The 25,226-nt window shown below is 45.0% G+C and overlaps 1 protein-coding gene across 2 annotated transcripts in view; it reads right to left on the bottom strand.

Annotated features, from left to right (window-relative positions):
- The window catches only part of slc27a6 (solute carrier family 27 member 6), an 80,470-nt gene that overhangs the window by 14,966 nt on the left and 40,278 nt on the right, over positions 1–25,226 (bottom strand). For both annotated transcript variants that reach the window (XM_072591066.1, XM_072591056.1), the window contains one exon: positions 2,925–3,015. In XM_072591066.1, the coding sequence (XP_072447167.1) occupies positions 2,925–3,015 (91 nt within the window). The remainder of the gene's footprint in view (positions 1–2,924; positions 3,016–25,226) is intronic.

Here is a 25,226-nt window from a genome sequence, read left to right as displayed (position 1 = left end):
TGTGGATAGTACCAAAGGATGTTGTGGGTTACAGAGGGACATAGATAAGATGCAGAGCTGGGCTGAGAAGTGGCAATTGGAGTTTAATGTGGAAAAGGATGAGGTAGAAGTAACAGGAATGCAGAATACTGGGCTAATGGTAAAATTCTTGGCAGTGAGGATGAACAGAGAGATCTCAGTGTACAGGTTCATAAATCCCTGAAAGTTGCCACCCAGGTTGATAGGGTTGTTAAGAAGGCATATGGTGTGTTGGCATTTATTGGGAGAGGGATTGAGTTTCAGAGCCATGAGGTCATGCTTCAGCTGTACAAAACTCTGGTAAGGCCGCACCTGGAGTATTGCGTACAGTTCTGGTCACCGCATTATAGGAAGGATATGGAAGCTTTGGAAAGGGTGCAGAGGAGATTTAATAGGATGTTACCTGATATGGAAGGGAGGTCTTAAAGGAAAGGCTGAGGGAACTAAGGCTGTTTTCATTGGAGAGAAGAAGGTTGAGAGGTGATAATCAGAGGGTTAGATAGGGTGGACAGTGAGAGCCTTTTTCCTTGGATGGTGATGGCTAGCACAAGGGGGCATAGCTTTAAATTAAGGGCTGATAGATTTAGGACAGATGTCAGGGGTAGTTTCTTTACTCAGAGAATAGTAGGGGCGTGGAATGGCCTGCCTGCAACAGAAGTAGACTCACTGATATTAAGGGCATTTAAATGGGCATTGGACATACATATGGATTATAATGGAATGGTGTAGGTTAGATGGCCATCAGATTAATTTCACTTGTTGGCGCATCATTGAGAGCCGAAGGGCTTGTATTGCACTGTAATGTCCATGTTCTATAGCTGTAAGCAAGGTGACTAAACCTTGAATTCGCTTTGCTGTTGGGCTCTCTTCAAGGCTTCACTTGTTTTCCTTGAGCAAATACTGCAGATACTGCTTGCATATCTTGTCATTCTATCAGCTGTTTGAGTGTGTAATAAGGGAATCCTGAGGAAGGACTGATTATTAGAGATACTCAGCATGGGAAATCATGTCTCACAAACTTGATTGAGTTTTTTGAGGAAGTAACAAAGTGGATTGATGAGGGCAGAGTAGTAGATGTGATCGATATGGACCTCAGTAAGGCATTCAACAAGGTTCCTCATGGGAGACTGATTAGCAAGGTTAGATCTCATGGAATATAGGGAGAATGAACCATTTGGATACAGAACTGGCTCAAAGGTAGAAAACAGATGGTGGTGGTGGAGGGTTGTTTTTCAGACCGGAGGCCTGTGTCCAGTGGAGTGCCACAAGGATCGTGCTGGGTCCTCTACTTTTTGTCATTTACATATATGATTTGGATGTGAACATAGGAGGTATAGTTAATATAAAAGTGGAGGTGTAGTGCACAGTGAAGAAGGTTACCTCAGAGTACAATAGTATCTTGATCAGATGGGCCAATGGGCTGAGAAGTGGCAGTTTAATTTAGATAAATGCAAGGTGCTGCATTTTGGGAAAGCAAATCAGAGCAGGACTTATACACTTAATGGTAAGGTCCTAGGGAGTGTTGCTGAGCAAAGAGACCTTGGAGTGCAGGTTCATAGCTCCTTGAAAGTGGAGTCACAGGTAGATAGGATAGTGAAGAAGGCGTTTGGTATGCTTTCCTTTATTGGTCAGAGTATTGAGTACAGGAGTTGGGAGGTCATGTTGTGGCTGTACAGGACATTGGTCCAGCCACTGTTGGAATATTGCATGCAATTCTGGTCTCCTTCCTATTGGAAGGATGTTGTGAAACTTGAAAGGGTTTGGAAAAGATTTACAATGATATTGCCAGGATTGGAGGATTTGAGCTGTAGGAAGAGGCTGAACAGGGTGGGGCTGTTTTCACTGGAGCATCGGAGGCTGAGGGGTGACCTTATAGAGGTTTACAAAATTATGAGGGGCATGGATAGGATAAATAGGCAACGTCTTTTCCCTGGGACAGGGGAGTCCAGAACTAGAGGGCATAGGTTTAGGGTGAGAGGGGAAAGATATAAAAGAAACCTAAGGGGCAACGTTTTCACGCAGAGGATGATGCATGTACGGGCTCAGAATGAGCGGCCAGAGAAAGTGGTGAAGGCTGATACAATTGCAACATTTAAAAGGCATTTGAATGGGTATATGAATAGTGTCAAGACTGTGTTGCTGGAAAAGCACAGCAGGTCAGGCAGCATCCGAAGAGCAGGAGAATCGACATTTCAGGTATAAGCCCTTCATCAGGAAAGGCTTATGCCCGAAATGTCAATTCTCTGGTTCTTCAGATGCTGCCTGACCTGCTGTGCTTTTCCAGCAACCCAGTCTTGACTCTGATCTCCAGTATCTGCAGTCCTCACTTTCTCCGGGTACATGAATAGGAAGGGTTTAAAGGGATATGGGCCAAATGCTGGCAAATGGGGGTAGATTAGGTTCGGATATCTGGTCAGCATGAATGAGTTGGACTGAAGGGTCTGTTTCCCTGCTATATATCTGTTTGCTTGAATCAGATGTATCCTGCGGAAAGTGGAGTGATGTTGGGGTACAGTACACCGCACAAAGAAATCTTTTACTCTTGACCTCCCTGTATAACTGCACTGTTTGTGTATGTGCATCACATGGACTGAAGTGGTTCAAAGTGATTTATATTTAAGGATGGGCACTACATGCTGGCAGTGCCCATATCCTATATATGAAGAAAAAAGCTCCTGGCAGTTACAAAACCTTTCCAGTTTTAAATGCATTTGCACTTCACATTTTGTTAGGTTACATCTCTGCAGAGAACTTGGGACATTCTTCTCTTTAATAGTACTGAATAATTTCACAGAAACACAGACTTTATATGATGCAGATGGATGCTATTCAGCACTGTGTGTCTGCACTGACAGGTAGTTGTTATCATTTTCTTCCTAAAAAGGGAGAATTCTCTTTAAACATACCTTTGCCAACCTTTTCACATTGCCCTTGTTCATTTCTTATGGGTGTTTCCTTCTGAGCATCATATTTCACCAGTTTATACGACAGAAATGCCTGAACAATAAAACAATGTGGAAAGAGTTATTTTCAATTTAATTATGAATGCATGTTAAGGCAGTGGCACCCTGGAAATGTCATTGAATATCGCTAGGAATCCAAGATCTGGGCCCATTTTCAAATCCCATCACGATAGCTATTGGAATTAAAATGTAATTAATCATTCTAGATTTGAAAACTCAGTAATAGTGACCATGAAACTATGAAGCTTCTGCAACAGGATGAGCGTGAGGGGGGAGACAGCAACTTCAGAAACACAGCAAGAATGAATGGAGGGAGGTGCAAAAGCAAATGGGTCATTAAAAAAGACTGGCAGCTGACATAAATGGAGATCCTAAAGTCTTCCAAAAACATATTGATCATAAAAGGGTGAGTAAAGGAGAAGGGCTGATTAGGGACCAAAAAGCGATTTACGCTTGGAGGCAAAAAGGCAGGACTATGGTGTTAAACATATACATTACAATGTCATAACCTAGAAGGCAGATGGTGCCCAGGTCACGGTAACAGAGGAATAAAGAAACATTTGAAATTGATAATTGATAATGATGAGATGAAAGGATTTGGAGTTGTTAAAATACTGGGACAAGATGAGATGCATCCAAGGGTACTGAAAGAAGTTACAGAAGAAATTTTAGCAACCAGCGTCACAATAATCTTTCAATCTTCCCTGGGTTCAGGAGGGGTACCAAGGAACTGGAGAATTGCCAACATTATGCCTTTGTTCAAAAGAGTTGAAAAGTTAAGCCCAGCAATTATAATCCAGTCCAGTAACTTTGATGTTGCGAGCAGAATTGATTACTTATAAGCATAAAGCAAGACCTGAATAGAATTCAGGCGAGATAGACAAGCTGGCAGAACATAGCAAGCCAGGCAGCATCAGGAGGTGGAGAAGTTGACGTTTCAGGTGTAACCCTTCTTCAGGACTGGGGGTGGGTGTAAGGGGAGCTGCAGATAAAAGGGGGTAGTGGGGGCAGGGTGGTAAGGTGGGGATAGAGGGAGACAGGGAGACGGTACAACCTGCTAGGTCGATGAGAAGGATTATTCTGGTAGGTGGCTGAGAGGAATGGAGGGAGGGGGTGGGACTGGGAAGGGAGTCAGGGGATGGGAAGGGAGGTTATTTGAAATTGGAGATCTCAATGTTAAGTCCTCTGGGTTTGTAGGCTGCCCCCACCACCAAGGACATCGACCCTCCCCACCCCTCTCTGCCTTCTGTAAGGACCGTTCTCTTTGCCAATCCTTGGTTTGAGCCACTCTCCCATCAACCCTCTGCCCTGAACCCCCTGGTACCTTCCCCTGCAACTGGAAAAGATGCAAAACCTGCTAGTACACCACCCCCCTCACCTCCATCCAGTGCCCCAAACAGTCCTTCCAGGTAAGACAGATGTTCACCTGCCTCTCTTCCAACCTAGTGTGGTCTTCTTTACATCAGGGAGACCAAACATAAACTTGGGTTCACCGAGCATCGCAGCCAAGTCTGCAGGGGCCATCTGGACCTCCCAATCACTGTCCATTTCAATTCCCCTCCCCACTCCCTTTCTAACATGACCATCCTTGGTCTCCATTGCCACAATGAATCAGACTGCAAATTGGAGGAACAACACAAGCGGCAATTAGCTCAGTGGTTAGCACTGCACCAGGGACCCAGGTTTGATTCCACCCTCAGGCAACTGTCTGTGTGGAGTTTGCATGTTCTCCCCGTGTCTGCATGGGTTTCCTCTGGGTGCTCCAGTTTCCTTCCACAATCCAAGATATGCAGACCAGATGAATTGGCCATGCTAAATTGCCCACAGTGTTCAGGGATGTGTAGATTAGGTGCATTAGTCAGAAGTAAATATAGGGTTGGGGAATGGGTCTGGTTGGGTTACTGTTCAGAGGGTCGGTGTGGACATGTTGGGCCGAAGGGCCTGTTTCCACACTGTAGGGATTCTAATTCTAAAAAAGTACCTCATCTTCCACTTGGGCAGCCTACAGCCTGGAGGACTCAACATTGAATTCTTCAATTTCAAATAACCTCCTTTCCAGTCCCCTGGATCCCTTCCCAGCCCCTCCAACTCCCTTCCATTCCTGTCAGCCACCAACCGGATTCATTCCTCCCATCGACCAACCAGGTCGTAACCTCTACCTGCCTCCACCTATCATCACCTCACCACCATGCACACCCACCCCCTTTATTTACAACTCCCCCATAGTCCTGAAGAAGGATTAGACACGCTACATTGACGTCTCCATCTCCTGATGGTGCCTGGCCAGTCTCCTGCTTGTCTGCCTGGGATTCCAGCATCTGCAGTTTTTTTGTCTCTAACTGATTTGAGGCAGTGGCCGATAAGCGACAAGCCCCATTTAAGAGCCAGGCAATGACTGTCTCCAGCAAGAGAGAATATAGCTATCTCCTCTCGATATCCAGCAGCAATACCAGCCCCTGTCTGCATCCTGTCTGGAAGCTTTCCAAAGGAATATAACTAGATCAACCATACACATATATAAACATTCTTTGAATATAAACATATAATTCTTTAAAAAGGTAGCTAGTAGGATAGATCAGGGAAACCCAGCAGATGTTGTCTATTGAGACTTCCAAAAGGCCTTTGATAAGGTGCCTCATGGGAGGCTGCTGAGTAAGGTGAGGACGCATGGTGTTCGAGGTGAGCTTGAGGATTAGCTGTCTCACAGAGGCAGAGAGTTGGGATTCTTTTTCAGAATGGCAGCTGGTGACAGGTGTGGTCCCACAGAATTCAGTGTTTGGGCCACAGCTGTTCACTTTATATATTAATGATCTGGATGAAGGGACTGGGGGCATTCTGGGAAGTTCGCCGATGATACGAAGTTAGGTGGACAGGCAGGTAGTCCTGAGGAGGTGGGGAGGCTGCAGAAAGATTTAGACAGTTTAGAAGAGTGGTCTAGGAAATGCCTGATGAAATTCAACATGAGCAAATGCACTTTGGAAAAAAGAATACAGGCATGGACTATTTTTAAAACAGTGAGAAAATAATAAAGCCAAAGTACAAAGGGATCTGGCAATGCTAGTCCAGGATGCTCTAAAGGTTGACTTGCAGGTTGAGTCTGTGATTAAGAAAGCAAATGTAATGTTGTCATTTATCTCAAGAGGGTTGGAATATAAAAGCAGCGATGTGTTACTGAGACTTTATAAACCTCCAGTTAGGCCCCATTTAGAATACTAATATTGGGCCCCACACTTCAGGAAGGACATACTGGCACTGTAGCATGTCCAGTGGAGATTCACATGGATGATCCCTGGAATGGTAGATCTAACATACGAGGAACAGCTGAGGATCCTGGGATTGTATTCATTAGAGTTTAGAAGGTTGAGGGGAGATCTGATAGAAACTTACAAGATAATGCATGGCTTAGAAAGGGTGGACGCTGGGAAGTTATTTCCATCAGGCGGGGAGACTTGGAGGCATAGGCATAGCCTTAAAATTAGAGGGGGGTCAATTTAGAACAGAAATGAGGAGACATTTCTTCAGCCAGAGAACGGTGGGCCTGTGGAATTCATTGCCATGGAGCACAGTGGAGGCAGGGACGTTAAATGTCTTCAAGGCAGAGATTGATAACTTCTTGATCTCGCAAGGAATTAAAGGCTACATGGAGAGTGCGGGTAAGTAGAATTGAAATGCCCATCAGCCATGATTAAATGGTGGAGTGGACTCAATGGGCCAAAAGGCCTTACTTCCGCTCCTATGTCTTCTGGTCAAACATAAATATATAAACACATAAATATACAAACAAACAATATAATCATATAAATATATAAACATACAAACATATAATAAAAATATTTAAATACATAAATATATAAACATACAAATATATAAATATAAACATATAATCATATAGATATACAATATATTATTATACAAATATATAATATCAATACAGTGGCTACAATTCTTTAGTGAGAAACTCACCCCCTGATTTTCAACATTTGCATCATCCACATAATACACGGCAGGAGTCTGATTGAATATGACCCACTTACCTGGATGGGCGTGGCTCAAACAAAATTCAACAACATCCCAAATAAGGCAAAACACATAATGAGCAGCTCACTCTTCACCTAAAATATTCAATCCCTCCCCAACACTGGAGCACAGTGTCAAGAGTGGATGACATTGACAAGATACACAGCAGCAACTCACTATAGCACCTCCAGCAGCAATGTCCAAACCCATTCCCTGTTTCTAATGGCCAATCTGGACTGGAAGCCTGAATACCTGGTCTCTCTCTCCACTCTACACCACCCCAGCCCACTTCCAGATTGCTGAAATCAGTCCCCAAGAATTTCAGGGTGCCTTCATGTAACAGACTTGAATCAGGCTGACACTTTTCACAACAGCCAGGTGGATAACTGATCTAAAATCTGATCCTGAGCTCCTGCTCCTCTGCACGCTGTCCATATCACCCAAATCATTACCTACCATAACGCTTGGCTCTGGTCACAAAGTGAGGACTAGCCAACTGGATGACCCCTGCTAGGGCTGCAGGCTAGATTTTCTACTTACTCACAATTAGAGTCATAGAGACATACAGCATGAAAACAGACCCTTCGGTCCAACCCATCCATGCCAACCAGATATCCCAATCCAATCTAGTCCCACTTGCCAGCACCCGGCCCATATCCCTCCAAACCCTTCCTATTGAGGGGTTTTAAATGTTGCAATTGTACCAGCCTCCACCACATCCTTGGGTGTAAATCTAGTCTATTATCCCATTAAAGCTTTCCAACAGGGCAGATGAGAAGTGAATAAAGGAGACGGATACCAAATATTTTCAGCTCCATAACTGGTGCTGCCACGCTTAGTTCGCTCAGTAATGAGGTCACAATAATATTATCTGGGTGAGCTGTTGGAGTTCCCTGTGCTTCTGAAGGAAGAAGCTAGGTTAATGTATGATTATGAAATACAAACAAATCTGTGAAAAATAGTCAGCAGGCAATGCAGCAACTTTAGAGAGAAAAGAAGTTAGGAGTTCATACTGTGGGATGTGGGCATTTCTGGCTGGCCAGCATTTATTGCCCATCCCTAGTTCCCCTTGAGAAGGTGGTGATGAATGAAACAGCATCTGCAGTTCCAGTGCCAGACCCTAGACTCTGCCAGTCGAGAGAGAGAGTTCACTACACGGGATGAGGTTTGATTAGAGAATCTTGGAAATGGCACTGCATCAGAAAAGGGCATGGTCGACACAAGGTCAGGACCAGTGACCTATAAAGATCAGGTTGGGGCAAAGGTCCTGAATAAACAAGTCGCCCATATCAAACTCTCCAAAGGTCTGGCAGTAAAACATTCCCTGTCCCTCGAAACAGTCAGAGAAGCTGCTGGAACCCACGGGTTCACCCTCTCCATGAAATGTTGTCGAGTCATAGAGTTTTAGAGTCATAGAGAGGTACAGCATGGAAACAGACCCTTTGGTCCAACCTGTCCATGCCGACCAGATATCCCAACCCAATCTAGTCCCACCTGCCAGCTCCCGGCCCATATCCCTCCAAACCCTTCCTATTCATATACCCATCCAAATGCCTCTTAAATGTTGCAATTGTACCAGCCTCCACCACATCCTCTGGCAGCTCATTGAATACACGTACCACCCTCTGCGTGAAAAAGTTGCCTCTTAGGTCTCTTTTATATCTTTCCCCTCTCACCCTAAACCTATGCCCTCCAATTCTGGACTCCCCAACCCCAGGGGACTTTGCCTATTTATCCTATCTATGCCCCCCATAATTTTGTAAACCCCTATGAGGTCACCCCTCAGCCTCCGACGCTCCTGGGAAAACAGCCCCAGCCTGTTCAGCCTCTCTCTGTAGCTCAGATCCTCCAACCCTGGCAACATCCTTGTAAATCTTTTCTGAACCCTTTCAACTTTTACAACATCTTTCCGATAGGAAGGAGACCAGAATTGCACACAATATTCCAACAGTGGCCTAACCAGTGTCCTGTACAGCCGCAACATGACCTCTCAACTCCTGTACTCAATACTCTGACCAATAAAGGAAAGCATAACAAACGCCTTCTTCACTATCCTATCTACCTGCGACTCCACTTTCAAGGAGCTATGAACCTGCACTCCAAGGTCTCTTTGTTCAGTAACACTCCCCAGGACCTTACCATGAAGTGTATAAGTCCTGCTAAGATTTGTTTTCCCAAAATGCAGCACCTTGCATTTATCTGAATTAAACTCCTTCTGCCACTTCTCAGCCCATTGGCCCATCTAGTCCAGATCCTGTTGTAATCTGAGGTAACCCTCTTCGCTGTCCACTACACCTCCAATTTTGGTGTCATCTGCAAACTTACTAACTGTACCTATTATGCTCGCATCCAAATCATTTATATAAATGACAAGAAGTAGAGTGCTCAGCACTGATCCTTGTGGCACTCCACTGGTCACAGGCCTCCAGTCTGAAATACAACCCTCCACCACCACCCTCTGTCTTCTACCTTTGAGCCAGTTCTTTGATTAGATTAGATTACTTACATGGTGGAAACAGGCCCTTCAGCCCAACAAGTCCACACCGACCCGCCGAAGCGCAACCCACCCAGACCCATTCCCCTACATTTACCCCTTCACCTAACACTACGGGCAATTTAACTTGGCCAATTCATTTTTGGACTGTGGGAGGAAACCGGAGCACCCAGAGGAAACCCACGCAGACACGGGGAGAATGTGCAAACTCCACACAGAGAATCGCCTGAGGCGGGAATCGAACCCGGGTCTCTGGCGCTGTGAGGCAGCAATGCTAACCACTAGGTAAAAACAATGACTGCAGATGCTGAAAACCAAATACTGGATTAGTGGTGCTGGAAGAGCACAGCAGTTAAGGCAGCATCCAACGAGCAGCGAAATCGACGTTTCAGGCAAAAGCCCTTCATCAGGAATAAAGGCAGTGAGCCTGAAGCGTGGAGAGATAAGCTAGAGGAGGGTGGGGGTGGGGAGAGAGTAGCATAGAGTACAATGGGTGAGTGGGGGAGGAGGTGAAGGTGATAGGTCAAGGAGGAGAGGGTGGAGTGGATAGGTGGAAAAGAAGATAGGCAGGTCGGACAAGTCAAGGAGACAGTAACTGAGCTGGAAGTTTGAAACTAGGATGAGGTGGGGGAAGGGGAAATGAGGAAGCTGTTGAAGTCCACATTGATGCCCTGGGGTTGAAGTGTTCCGAGGCGGAAGATGAGGCGTTCTTCCTCCAGGCGTCTGGTGGTGAGGGAGCGGCGGTAAAGGAGGCCCAGGACCTCCATGTCCTCGGCAGAGTGGGAGGGGGAGTTGAAATGTTGGGCCACGGGGCGGTTTGGTTGATTGGTGCGGGTGTCTCGGAGATGTTCCCTAAAGCGCTCTGCCAGGAGGCGCCCAGTCTCCCCAATGTAGAGGAGACCACATCGGGAGCAACTGATACAATAAATGATATTAGTGGATGTGCAGGTGAAACTTTGATGGATGTGGAAGGCTCCTTTAGGGCCTTGGATAGAGGTGAGGGAGGAGGTGTGGGCACAGGTTTTACAGTTCCTGCGGTGGCAGGGGAAAGTGCCAGGATGGGAGGGTGGGTCGTAGGGGGGTGTGGACCTGACCAGGTAGTCACGGAGGGAACGGTCTTTGCGGAAGGCGGAAAGGGGTGGGGAGGGAAATATATCCCTGGTGGTGGGGTCTTTTTGGAGGTGGCGGAAATGTCGGTGGATGATTTGGTTTATGCGAAGGTTTGTAGGGTGGAAGGTGAGCACCAGGGGCGTTCTGTCCTTGTTACAGTTGGAGGGGTGGGGTCTGAGGGCGGAGGTGCGGGATGTGGACGAGATGCGTTGGAGGGCATCTTTAACCACGTGGAAAGGGAAATTGCGGTCTCTAAAGAAGGAGGCCATCTGGTGTGTCCTATGGTGGAACTGGTCCTCCTGGGAGCAGATACGGCGGAGGCGGAGAAATTGGGAATACGGGATGGCATTTTTGCAAGAGATAGGGTGGGAAGAGGTGTAATTCAGGTAGCTATGGGAGTCAGTGGGTTTGCAAAAAATGTCAGTGTCAAGTCGGTCGTCACTAATGGAGATGGAGAGGTCCAGGAAGGGGAGGGAGGTGTCAGAGATAGTCCAGGTAAATTTAAGGTCAGGGTGGAATGTGTTGGTGAAGTTGATGAATGCTAACCACTATGCCACCGTGCCGCACACAAATGGCTAGTTCTCCCTGTATTCTGTGAGATCTAACCTTGCTAATCAGTCTCCCATGGGGAACTTTGTCGAACAACTTACTGAAGTCCATATAGATCACATCTACTCCTTGGAATCAGAGAAGGTCAGGACAGAAGTAGTCACCTTGACACCTTTGACTCCAGACGAAGAAAGCAAAGTTCTCCCGAGGCGCAAGAGGCGAATTCCCATGGGTTACACACCGCCCATACTTGGAGGGACCTGGCCCAGTGCTAAAACACATCAGGAGGTTCTCCATAACAAAGGTCCAGCTGATGCCCTCGGACTCAGAGGGGGTATGTCGACCTCATTGTGATGAAGTCAGCCAGATGGAGCTCATGCAATATGAGTTTCCTGATTGGGGATCTTAACCAAGGAGATTGGTGACCTGAGGTAGACCTTACTAAATGGTCTTCATCGCCCACTGAAAAAATTGAACAGACTGATGATACCCCAAATGGCAGTCTTGTGTATTGGTACAAACCCTTATGTGAATCAATTGTGACATATTTCTGTGAATTCTGCTCTAATTGTAATTGCAAGTATGCATGGTTCATGTCCAGCTTTGTGAATGACAGCCCCTCAGCCAGCTTTATGTGTGAGTCCTCTATGTGAGGGATTGGGTGTTTATCCAACTGCAAAAAGCAGTTTACCGTTTGTTTAAAACCCCCGCAAAAGTGAACTGAGTTTCGCAAAAGTTTCGTAATCAGTATGGCCGGTGCTGCCCAGTCTGCACACTGGATGGTTTGATGATCCCGTCACTTTCCAACCTCCTGATTTCTGCCTCTATTTTTGCCTGTAAGGTAAATGGCGCTGGGTGGGCCTCGCAGAATCATGGAATTGCTTCCTGGTCAATGTGCAAGGTGGCCCTGGCTCCTCTGATAGTCCCTAGACCTTGCTGAACACCTAACAGGTATTTAGTTAGGACTTCACTCAAGCAGCCATTTTCTAATTGAAAAATGTTGAGCCAATTACGGTCAATCTTTCTGAACCAATGTCGCTCCATCAAGCTTGGGCCTGACCCTTTTACTACAGTCAGTGGGAACTGAATTAGCTGCTTCTCATAAGAGGCCAGAACCAAAGTTGTACCCTCAATCTGCAAAGGTTCTCTGGTATAGGTTCTTATTCTCACCGAGGTCTTGCACAATGTTAAGGATTAGATAGAGTAGATTTTATTCAAAATGGGTTCTGTGATCACTGATATGGCTACATTGGTTTTACCTCCATTAGAATTGCATGATCATTTAACCAGACATTTATTTTGATTGGTTCTGATTTGGATGTTGCTAAGCAATGTAACTTTTCCAAACCAGCTGGAGGTGGCCTGTCCAGCATGTGCACTCTCCTGGGCACCAGCCTCAGTTGAGAATCTGGTGGGACTCTTTTAATGCTGAATCCTGAAGGAAATTTTAACCATTTAGCTGAGACTTGGCTTTGTTTTAGGGTTTTGCTGTGGGCTGACTTACAGTTCATCTGTTTAGGATTTGTCCTGAGTGAGGCTAAGTAATTGCACTTGTGCAGAATTGTACTCTACCACAATATGTAACCTCATGGCCTGTTATATCTCTCACTCAACCATTCCTGTCAAGGCAGGGGATCAATCCTGGTTCAATGGAGAGTGCAGGAGGGCATACAGGGAGCAGCAGCAGGCATACCTGAAGATGATGTGTCAACTTGGTGAAGCCACCAAACAGGACTATTTGCATATCAAACAGCATACACAGCAAGTGATAGACAGAGCTAAGCAATCCCACAACCAATGGATCAGATCTAAGCTAGGCAATCCTGCCACATCCAGTCGTGAATGGTGATGGACAATTAAACAACTCACTGAAGGAGGAGGCTCCACAAATATCCCCATCCTCAATGATGAAAGAGCCCAGCACAACAGAGCTAAAGATAAGGCTGAAGCATTCGCAACAATCTTCAGCTAGAAGTGTCAAGTGGGCGATCAACCTTTGCCTCCTCTAGTGGTCCCCAGCATCACAGAGACCAGTCTTCAGCCGATTCAATTCACTCCACGTGATATCAAGAAATGGTTGGAGACACTAGATACTGCCAAAGCAATGGGCATTGATAACACTCCAGCAATTGTACTGAACATGTGTGCTCCAGTACTGGCCACGCCCCTAGCCAAGCTCTTCCAATACAGTTACAACACTGGCATCTACCCAACAATGTGGAAAATTGCCCAGGTATGTCCTGTATAAAAAGCAGGACAAATCCAACCCACCCAAATACCACCCAATCATTCTACTCTCAATCATCAGTAATGTGATGGACGGTGTCAGTAACAGGGCTATCAAGCAGCACCTGCTCAGCAATAACTGGCACTGGAACGTGTCCAGCAGAGATTCACACGGATGATCCCTGGAATGGTTGGTCTAACATATGAGGAACGGCTGAGGATCCTGGGATTGTATTCATTGGAGTTTCGAAGATTAAAGGGAGACTTAATAGAGACGTACAAGATAATACATGGCTTGGAAAGGGTGGACGCTAGGAAATTGTTTCCGTTAGGTGAGGAGACTAGGACCCGTGGACACAGCCTTAAAATTAGAGGGGGGTCAATTCAGAACAGAAATGCAGAGACATTTCTTCAGCCAGAGAGTGGTGTGCCTGTGGAATTCATTGCCGCAGAGTGCAGTGGAGGAAGGGACGCTAAATGTCTTCAAGGCTGAGATTGATAGATTCTTGTTGTCTCGAGGAATTAAGGGCTATGGGGAGAATGCGGGTAAGTGGAGTTGAAATGCTGATCAGCCATGATTGAATGGCGGAGTGGACTCGATGGGCCGAATGGCCTTACTTCCACTCCTATGTCTTATGGTCTTAATAACCTGCTCAGGGATGCCCAGTATGGGTTCCCTCAGGGTCACTCAGCTCCTGACCTAATTACAGTCTTGGTTCAAACATGGACAGAAGCGCTGAATGCCAGAGGGGAGGGGAGAGTGACAGCCTTTGACACCAAGGCTGAATTTGACTGAGTGTGGCATCAAAGAGCCCTAGCTAAACTGGAATCAATGGGTATCAGGGGGACAACTCTTCAGTGGTTAGAGTCATACCTGACACATAGGAAGATTTTGTGGTTGTTGGAGGTCAATCATCTCAGCTCTAGGACATCTCTACAGGAGTTCCTCAGGGTAGTCTCCTAGGCTCAACCAACTTCAGCTGCTGCATCAATGACACTCTCTCCAGCATAAGGTCAGAAGTGGGGATGTTCGCTGATGATTGCAGAATGTTCCACACTATTCACAACTCCTCAGATACTGAAACAGCCCAATGCAATAAGATCTGGACAATATCCAGGCTTGGACTGACAAGTGGCAAGTAACGTTCATGTCACACAAATGCCAGGCTATGACCATCACCAATAAGAGACAATCTAACCACTGCCTCTTGGCATTCAATGGTGTTATCATCACTGAATCCCCTACTATCAACATCCTGGGAGTTATCATTGAGGAGAAACTCAACTGATCTCACCACATAAAGTTAGTGGCTACAAGAGCAGGTCAGAGGCTCGGAATACCATAGCAAATAACTCACCTCCCAACTCCCCAAAGCTTGTCCACCATCCACAAGGCTCAAGTTAGGAGGGTGATGGAACACTCCCTGTTTGCCTGGATGGGTGCAGCTCCAACAACATTCAACAAGCTTGACACCATCCAGGCTGAAGCAGCCCACACTTGATTGGTACTACATCCAGAAGCATCCATTCCCTCCACCACCAATGCTCAGTAGCAACAGAATGTACTATCGAAAAGATGCACTGCAGAAATTCATCAAAGATCTTCAGACAGCACTTTCCAACCCATGATGACTTCCATCTAGAAGGGCAGCAGATACAAGGAACACCACCACCTTCAAGTTCCCCTCCAAGCCGCTCACCATCCTGACTTGGAAATATATCACTGTTCCTTCACTGTCACTGGGTCAAAATCCTGAAATTCCCTCCCTAAGGTCATTGTGGGTCAACCTATTGCAGGTGGACTGCAGTGGTTCAAAAAGACAGCTCAACAGCATCTTCTCAAAGGATAACTAGGACGGGCAATAAACGTTGTTCCAGCCAGCGATGCCCATGTCCCACAAATGAGAACATAGAACATGACAGCGCAGTACATGCCCTTCGACCCTCGTGCTGTGCTGACATGTGAAACCAGTCTGAAGCTCATCTAACCAATGCTATTCCATTCTCGTCCATATGCCTATCCAATGACTTTAAATGCCCTGAAAGTTGGTGAGTCCACCACCAGTGCATTCCATGCCACTACTACATTCTGAGTAAAGAAACTACCTCTGACATCTGTCCTCCATCAATCACCCCTTAATTTAAAGCTATGTCCCCTCACCCCTCGTGCTAACCATTGTCATCTGAGGAAAAAGACTCTCACTGTCCAACCTATCTAAACCTCTGATTATCTTATATGTCTCAATTAAGTCACCCTCAACCTTCTTGTCTCCAATGAAAACAGCCTCAAGTCCCTCAGCCTTTCCTCGTAAGACCTTCCCTCCATACCAGACAACATCCTAGTAAATCTCCTCTGAACCCTTTCCAAAACTTCCACATCCTTCTTATAATGCGGTGACCAGAACTGTACACAATACTCCAAATGTGGCCACACCAGAGTTTTGTACAGCTGTAACAGGACCTCATGGTTCTGGAACTCGATCCTTCTATTAATAAAAACTAACGTACCATATGCCTTCTTAACAATCCTAACAACCTGGGTGGTAACTTACAAGGATCTATGTACCTGGACACGAAGAGTCTCAGATACAGTCACATAGATGGGTTAACTCCAGGTAGGGTAAGAGAGGTAGGCAACTAGGGCAGGAATCTTTTGTGGATATACCCATTTCAAACAGGTATGCTGTTTTGAAAAATGTAGGGGGTGATGGATTCTCAGGGGAACATAGCATGAACAGCCAAGTTTCTGGTATTGACTGGCTCTAGTGCAACGAGGGGTACGTCAGCTTCCAAGAGATCATTGTGTTAGGGGATTCTGTCGTCTGATGGACAGACAGATGTTTCTGTGGCCAGCAGAGAAAGAGCAGAATGGTGTGTTGCTTCCCTGGTTCCAGGATTAAGGATGTCTCAGAGAGGGTGCAGAATGTTCTCACGAGGGAGAGGGACCAGCAAGAGGTAATTGTCCACATTGGAGCCAATGATATAGGAAGGGTAAAGGTTGAGATTCTGAAGGGTGATTACAGAGAGTTAGGCAGAAATATAAGAAGGAGGTCCTCAAGGGTAGTAATATCTGGATTACTCCCAGTGCTACGAGCTAGTGAGGGCAGGAATAGGAGGATAGAGCAGATGAATGCATGGCTGAGGAGCTGGTGTATTGGAGAAGGATTCACATTTTTGGATCATTGGAATCTCTTTTGGGGTAGAAGTGACCTGTACAAGAAGAATGGGTTGCACCTAAACTGGAAGGGGACTAATATACTGGCAGGGAAATTTGCTAGAACTGCTCAGGAGGATTTAAACCAGTAAGTTGGCGGGGGGGTGGGGGGGTGGGGGGGGGCAGGGAGTTAGTGAGGAAAGAGATCAATCTGAGACTGGTACAGTTGAGAAAAGAAGTGAGTCAAACAGTCAGGGCAGGCAGGGACAAGGTAGGACTAATAAATTAAACTGCATTTATTTCAAAGCAAGGGGCCTAACAGGGAAGGCAGATGAACTCAGGGCATGGTTAGGGACATGGAACTGGGATATCATAGCAATTACCGAAACATGGCTCAGGGATGGGCAGGACTGGCAGCTGAATGTTCCAGGATACAAATACTACAGGAAAGATAGAAAGGGAGGCAAGAGAGGAGGGGGAGTGGCATTTTTGATAAGGGATAGCATTACAGCTGTGCTGAGGGAGGATATTCCCGGAAATACATCAAGGGAAGTTATTTGGGTGGAACTGAGAAATAAGAAAGGGATGATCACCTTATTGGGATTGTATTATAGACTCCCTAATAGTCAGAGGGAAATTGAGAAACAAACTTGTAAGGAGATCTCAGCTATCTGTAAGAATAATAGGGTGGTTATGGTAGGGGATTTTAACTTTCCAAACAGACTGGGACTGCCATAATGTTAAAGGTTTAGATGGAGAGGAATTTGTTAAGTGTGTACAAGACAATTTTCTGATTCAGTGTGTGGATGTACCTACTAGAGAAGGTGCAAAACTTGACCTACTCTTGGGAAATGAGACAGCGCAGGTGACTGAGGTGTCAGTGGTGGAGCACTTTGGGGCCAGTGACTATATTTCTATTTGTTTTAAAATAGTGTTGGAAAAGGATAGACCAGATCTAAAAGTTGAAGTCCTAAACTGGAGAAAGGCCAATTTTGATGGTATTAGGCAAGAACTTTCGAAAGCTAATTGAAGGCAGATGTTCGCAGGTAAAGGGATGGCTGGAAAATGGGAAGCCTTCAGAAATGAGAAAACAAGAATCCAGAGAAAGTATATTCCTGTCAGGATGAAAGGGAAGGCTGGTAGGTATAGGGAATGCTGGGGGACTGAAGAAATTGAGGGTTTGGTTAAGAAAAAGAAGGAAGCATATGTCAGCTGCAGACAGGATAGATCAAGTGAATCCTTAGAGTATAAAGGAAGTAGGAGTATACTTAAGAGGGAAATCAGGAGGGCAAAACGGGGACATGAGATAGCTTTGGCAAATAGAATTAAGGAGAATCCAAAGGGTTTTTACAAATACATTAAGGACAAAAGGGTAACTAGGGAGAGAATAGGGCCCCTCAAAGATCAGCAAGGCGGCCTTTGTGTGGAGCCACAGAAAATGGGGGAGATACTAAATTAATATTTTGCATCAGTATTTACTGTGGAAAAGGACATGGAAGATATAGACTGTAGGGAAACAGATGGTGACATCTTGCAAAATGTCCAGATTACAGAGGAGGAAATGCTGGATGTCTTGAAACGGAAAAAAGATGGATAAGTCCCCAGGACCTGATCAGGTGTACCCGAGAACTCTGTGGGAAGCTAGAGAAGTGATTGCTGGGTCTCTTGCTGAGATATTTGCATCATCGATAGTTATAGGTGAGGTGCCGGAAGACTGGAGTTTGGCAAATGTGGTGCCACTGTTTAAGAAGGGCGGTAAAGAAAAGCCAGGGAACTATAGACCAGTGAGCCTGGCGTTGGTGGTGGGCAAGTTGTTGGAGGGAATCCTGAGGGACAGGATGTACATGTATTTGGAAAGGCAAGGATTGATTCGGGATAGTCAACATGGCTTTGTGCGTGGGAAATCATGTCTCACAAACTTGATTGACTTTTTTGAAGAAATAATAAAGAGGATTGATGAGGGCACAGCAGTAGATCTGATCTATATGGACTTCAGTAAGGCGTTTGACAAGGTTGCCCATGGGAGACTAATTAGCAAGGTTAGATCCCACTTCTTTTTGTCATTTACATAAATGATTTGGATACGAGCATAAGAGGTACAGTTAGTAAGTTTGCAGATGACACCAAAATTGGAGGTGTAGTGGACAGCAAAGAGGGTTACCTCAGATTACAACAGGATCTGGACCAGATGGGCCAATGGGCTGAGAAGTGGCAGATGGAGTTTAATTCAGATAAATGTGAGGTGCTGCATTTTGGGAAAGCAAATCTTAGCAGGACTTATACATTTAATGGTAAGGTCCTAGGGAGTGTTGCTGAACAAAGAGACCTTGCAGTGCAAGTTCATAGCTCCTTGAAAGTGGAGTCACAGGTAGATAGGCGTTTGATATACTTTCCTTTACAATTCTGGTCTCCTTCCTATCGGAAAGATATTGTGAAACTTGAAAGGGTTCAGAAAAGATTTACAAGGATTGTGCCAGGGTTGGAAGATTTGAGCTATAGGGAGAGGCTGAACAGGCTGGGGCTGTTTTCCCTGGAGCATCGGAGGCTGAGGAGTGACTTTATAGAGGTTTATAAAATCATGAGGGGCATGGATAGGGTAAATGAACAAAGTATTTTCCCTGGGGTCAGGGAGTCCAGAACTAGAGGGCATAGGTTTCGGGCGAGAGGGGAAAGACATAAAAGAGACCTAAGGGGCAACGTTTTCACGCAGAAGGTGGTAGGTGTATGGAATGAGCTGCCAGAGGATGTGGTGGAGGCTGGTACAATTACAACATTTAAGAGGCATTTGGATGAGTATATGAATAGGAAAGGTTTGGAGCGATATGGGCCGGGTGCTGGCAGGTGGGACTAGACTGGGTTGGGATATCTAGTCGGCATGGACGGGTTGGACCGAAGGGTCTGTTTCCATGCTGTACATCTCTATGGCTCTATGACTCTATCTCTCTGCTTATCAATGCTACGAAGAATCTTACCATTAGCCCAGTACTCTGCATTCCTGTTACTCCTTCCAAAGTGAATCATCTCACATTTTTCCACATTAAACTCCATTTGCCACCTCTCAGCCCAGCTCTGCAGCTTATCTATGTCTCTCTGTAACCTACAACATTCTTCGTCACTGTCCACAACTCCACTGAACTTAGTGTCATCCACAAATTTACTAACCCATCCTTCTATACCCTCATTCAGGTCATTTATAAAAATGACAAACATCAGTGGACCAAAAACAGATCCTTGCAGTGTACCACTCATAACTGAACTCCAGGATAAATATTTCCCATCTACCAACTCCCTCTGTCTTCTTACAGCTAGCCAATTTCTAATCCAAACTGCTAAATCACCCTCAATCCCATGACTCTATATTTTGCGTAATAGCCTATCGTGGGGAACCTTATCAAATGCCTTAGCAAATGAAATCCATACACGCCACATCAACCACTTTACCCTCCTCCACCTGTTTGGTCACCTTCTCAAACAACTCAATAACATTTGTGAGGCATGACCTACCCTTCACAAAACCATGTTGAACTATCCTTAATCAACTTATTCCTTTCTTGATGATTATGCATCCTATCTCTTAAAACCTTTCCAACACTTTACCCACAACCAAAGTAAGACTGACACGTGCATAAAACAAACATATAAAAACAAAAAGCGGTGTTCCCCAAATTGCTGTGTTTTCCAATGATAAAGCCAGTTGTAGCGCCTGTCAGAAGTCCAGCTCAGCCTCAGGTAGCAAGCGTTTTTTCATAGTTACATCATTAATCCCACATACCAGATGGTCTCAGCATCTCAGTCAGAGTTAAAACAAATTTAAAAGCTTCTGCCAGTTCTCTTAACCTCGTTAAAAACCCTGATACAGATTTCCCTGATTCTCGAATTGCCAAGAAAAACTGATAGCTTTCCATCCCATCGCAACTGAAATAACTCCACTGAGATCAGAATCCCATCACCAAGTATGTCTTTATTTTCACATGTTGACAGGCAGGAGGCTGGAAGAACACAGCAAGCAAGGCAACAGCAGGAGGTGAAGAAATCAACCCTTCTTCAGGAACAATCATTGACTACAGCACTGCCTCATACAGAGTCAGACATCAGCATGTCAGTAACCCTGACACTCACCCTTTTTATATGTCAGCCAGGGCTCCCTGATTGGACCAGATTAACAGCCCCAATCAGGAAACTCCTATTCTATGAAGTCCCCCTAGTTGACCTCATTACAATCACTAGTGAGTTGTCTTCTTGGACCATTAACGTACTGGATGAGATTTCTGTCCTCAGGACCCAGGCCAGCTCTGCATTCACTCCCATTTCTTTTGGTCAAAGACAATAATGGAAAACGTAACTGAGGCAGTGGCCTGTTCCTCTGTTTGAACTCCCCCTGGGTCCTCCCAGCCCCAGTCACAGCCTGCTCTCACTGAAAATTAAACCAAATGCTCCGTAAAATCTTCTCCAAAAAGAACATTTGTCTCAGTTTCCGTCTTGAGCCAACATCAGGGAGCAGAGCACAAGGTGAAGCAAACAGCTGTGAACAATAACTGCTTTATAATTCCCTGCCATAAAACACAATACTCAACTCATTCCTGCTGCAATTGGAAGAATACAATACACAACATTATTTTCTTGCCATTAGGTGATTCAGCTGTGACGGGTTCACATTATTTTCAAGCCACAGCATTAGTTGTAAGTTAAGTTTGAAGAAACAATAACAGCAGCAGAGCTAACAGATCCACAGCTAATGGACACCAATTTACTTAAAGCTACAGGCAGTCAACAGAGAAACTAACAATGCAAACATTAAAAAATGTGAAACATAAATCCTAAAATATCCCCAGGCTGTCCAACATTCCTGACACCTTCATATGACCAGTTGACCATGGTAATGCAAAAAAAAAAGCAAAATTGAAAATTTCACATCAGCCCATAGGCCACCACACCTATGAAACTCACCCCCACTAACATCCAGGCCATAGATTCTGGTGAACTACACTGCATTCTTGTGGGATTCCACACTTATTCATGGCTGGATGAGCAGCAGCACAGTGGCTCAGTGGTTAGCATTGTTCCCTCACAGCACCAGGGACTGAGTTTCGATTCCACCCTCAGGCGTCTGTCTGTGTGAAGTTTGCACATTCTCCCCGTGTCTGTGGGGTTTTCCTCTGGGTGCTCTGGTTTCCTCCCATTGTTCAAAGACATGCAGGTTTGATGAATTGGCCATGCTAAGTTGCCCATAGTGTCCAGGGATATGCAGGCTATTTGAAAAAATCATGGGGAAATTCAGAGTTACAGGGATATGTTAGGGGATCGGGTCTGGGTGGGATGCTGTTCACACTGTCAGTGTGGACTTGATGGTCTAAATGGCCTGCTTCCACACTGTAACATTCTGTCTCTGATTCTCAATGTTACTTGGCGATGCCAATAATGATAAACAACAGTGTTGTACCTCACATCTTTGATGCACACAGTCAGAGATGTTCTCAGATCGGACACCTCAGGGCAAACTGTAACAATCCCCAGCTCTCAGAAACTAACATGAAAACAGTGAGAATGTTAAAAGGGTGAAATAAAGTGAAATCAGGTTTAATACACAAAATAAATAGGTAGGATTAACTAAGAGAGCAAAACAGGAAGCAAGCCTAAGAAAAATAACTAAAATGTTACAAACAATTTGCAGGAATGTGATTTCACAGTTTCAATTGTTTGCTTTCTAGGCTGATGTAGGTAAGTGACTTTGCAGAACTAAGTAGCTATTATCCAAACCTAATTCTGTGCAGTGACTTCCATTCTGAACCATAACATATATATTGTTCAGTAATTTCTTGAAACACTTGGATAGTTGTCAACGAGCTGCTATTTTCTGGTGCAAACTATCCATCAGTAACTCATGTTTGTTCTTTCTTGTTATGATTTGTTGCATGACCATCTTGGGATCATGTCCAGACAGCTGTCCTGAGCCTCCGGGGAAAGCTCACACATTTCCTGTCCTGCCACTGAGTATCTCCACGCTATTGGGAGATTCTGGTTCAGAGGCAGGAATGCAAGCCTGTCCCTCACAAGGCCTCCTCATTCTCATCAGTAACTCTTACTCATTCTTGCATTTGTCTCCAGTGCCTTTACATTTCTTCTGAATATCACAGTTAATTCATGTCCCTACCATAATTAAATGTTCCTGGAAGTCTATGTCTCCTAACTGTAATCAGCAATTTCAATCCTGCCTTACTTTGCGTCATGATCCAACCTTCCTCCAAAGTGCTTACAGCTGAATAAAATATAGCACTCGGTACAAGTTAAGGTAGTCTTGTGTAACGGTTTTGCTGACAGGTCTAAGTACAGTAGTCTGTTAACTATCTCATCTATTATCTCCTGAGGAAAATTCCCAAGCGTGAAAGAAACAACACCAATTTCTACTTTTGTAATTAGCCACAATTGTTTGCTTTCTTCTCTGCGAGATTAAATTGGACCTTCAAATCCCCTGGGCGATCTTTCATGACATGATTTCAGCAGCTGTTTTTACCCTATTGAGCTTTGTCTTGTGTATACAACAGTAGTCATTTAATTTCAGTAAGTAACCATTGGATAGAAAGTATGTTGGGATATGATTGGGTACTTTACAAATATAACTTCTTTAGTTCTCTTGCATTGATAGAAGTGGGTCACAGGTAGTCTCAAAAAGCTAAAACAAACTGAACAGCAGCAAAACTAAGACATACTTTTTATTTTACATTTGGATAAATCATAATTGAAATGTAATTCCTTGCTTCTAGTTTTTCATTTTTGTTCAGCACTATTTGCAGTTGATAGCCATTTTCTATTTAAACACTGAAGTGCTTGAATATTAACAGCAGTAAACAGAAGGTGTAACTCCTTAAAAGGTAGCACAATTTAGTGGAATTCTAGTTATCTTGCAAATAACAGATTCTCCTCATTACCAAACTTGCCACAAGGGGTTAGTGGGTAAGCAGAGCAGAGGACTTTACATCAAATCGTTGGAAAATGGAAATCACTCACTATGATGAGCATTTGCCACCAGCAGATTTGCAGTCGGGCCTTCTGTCATGCATTCTTGTACAACTCCGCAATATAGAAAAATCGTGCTTTAGAAACAGTGCTTAAACTGTTGGCGATGTAATCGCGTTACAGCCAATACATGTTTTAAATACATGCTTGCGAGAAAGGAACTCAGAAATGGACTGAGGAGAGCCAGGAAGGGGCACGAAAAAGGCTTGGCAGGAAGGATTATGGAGAACCCAAAGGCATTTTACTCATACGTGAGGAATAAGAGAATGATCAGGGAGAAGGTAGGGACAATCAGGGATAGCAAAGGGAACATGTGTGTGGAGTCTGAGCAGATAGGGGAAGCACTAAATGAGTTTTTTGCTTCGGTTTTCACCAAGGAAAGGAACCTTGTTGTGAATGAAAACTTTGAGGAGCTGGGATTCAGTCTTGCCCAGATGAGGATTGATGAAGTTGATGTACTGGAAATTTTGGCAAACATTAAAATTGATAAGTCCCCAGGGCCAGACCAGATTTATCCTAGGATGCTCCGGGAAGCGGGAAAGGAGGTTGCTAAGCCGTTGGCGAAGATCTTTGCTTCCTCACTCTCCACGGGAGTCATACCGGAGGATTGGAAGGAGGTGAATGTTGTTCCTCTTTTCAAGAAGGTAGTAGGGAAATCCCTGACAATTATAGACCAGTCAGTCTTATGTCTGTGGTCAGCAAAGTTTTGGAAAGAATTCTGAGGGACAGGATTTATGACTATTTAGAAAAGCATAACGGGATTAAAGGCAGTCAGCATGGCTTTGTGAAGGGCAGGTCATGCCTAACTAATCATATTGAGTTCTTTGAGGAGGTGACAAAACAGGTTGACGAAGGTCGAGCAGTGGATGTGGTGTATATGGACTTCAGCAAGGCATTTGATAAAGTTCCCCATGGTAGGCTCATTCATAAAGTCAGGAGGAATGGGATATAGGGAGATTTGGCTCTCTGGATTCAGAATTGGCTGACTGACAGAAGGCAGAGAGTGGTTGTAGATGGAAAGTATTCTGCCTGGAGGTCAGTGTTGAGTGGGGTCCCACAGGGCTCTGTTATAAATTACTTGGATGAGGAGGTTGACAGGTGGGTTAGTAAATTTGCCAATGACACTAATGTTGGAGGTGCCATTGATAGTATTGAGGGCTACTGCAGAGTGCAGCATGACATAGGATACTGAGCTGGACTGAGAAATGGCAGATGGAATTCAACCTGGATAAGTGCGAAGTGATGCATTTTGGAAGGTTGAACTTGAATGCTGAATATAGGATTAAAGACAGGAGTCTTGGCAGTGTGGAGGAACAAAAGGATCTTGGTGTTCAAGTGCATAGATCCCTCAAAGTTGCCACCCAAGTGGATAAGGTGAATAAGGTAGAACAGGGACAGGATAAGGTTATGAAGAAAGCATTCATTAATGTTTTGGGTCTCATTAACAGGGGGATTGAGTTTAAGAGCTGCAGCTCTACAAGTCCCTGGTGAGACCACACTTGGGTGAGACCACAGATGAGTGACAGTGAGGGGGACTGGGAGGAAGCAGCCAGTGCAGGGACCCCCGTGGCCGTTCCCCTCAAGAACAAGTATACCGTTTTGGATACTTGTGGGGGGGACGACTTACCAGGGGTAAGCAATAGGGTTCAGGCCTCTGGCACGGAGCCTGTCCCTGTTGCTC

This window comes from Chiloscyllium punctatum, chromosome 2, assembly GCF_047496795.1.
Source record: "Chiloscyllium punctatum isolate Juve2018m chromosome 2, sChiPun1.3, whole genome shotgun sequence".
Taxonomy (NCBI): Eukaryota; Metazoa; Chordata; class Chondrichthyes; order Orectolobiformes; family Hemiscylliidae; genus Chiloscyllium; species Chiloscyllium punctatum.
The sequence above is the reverse complement of the archived record's forward strand: the minus strand, read 5'-3'. Positions and strand labels throughout refer to the sequence as shown.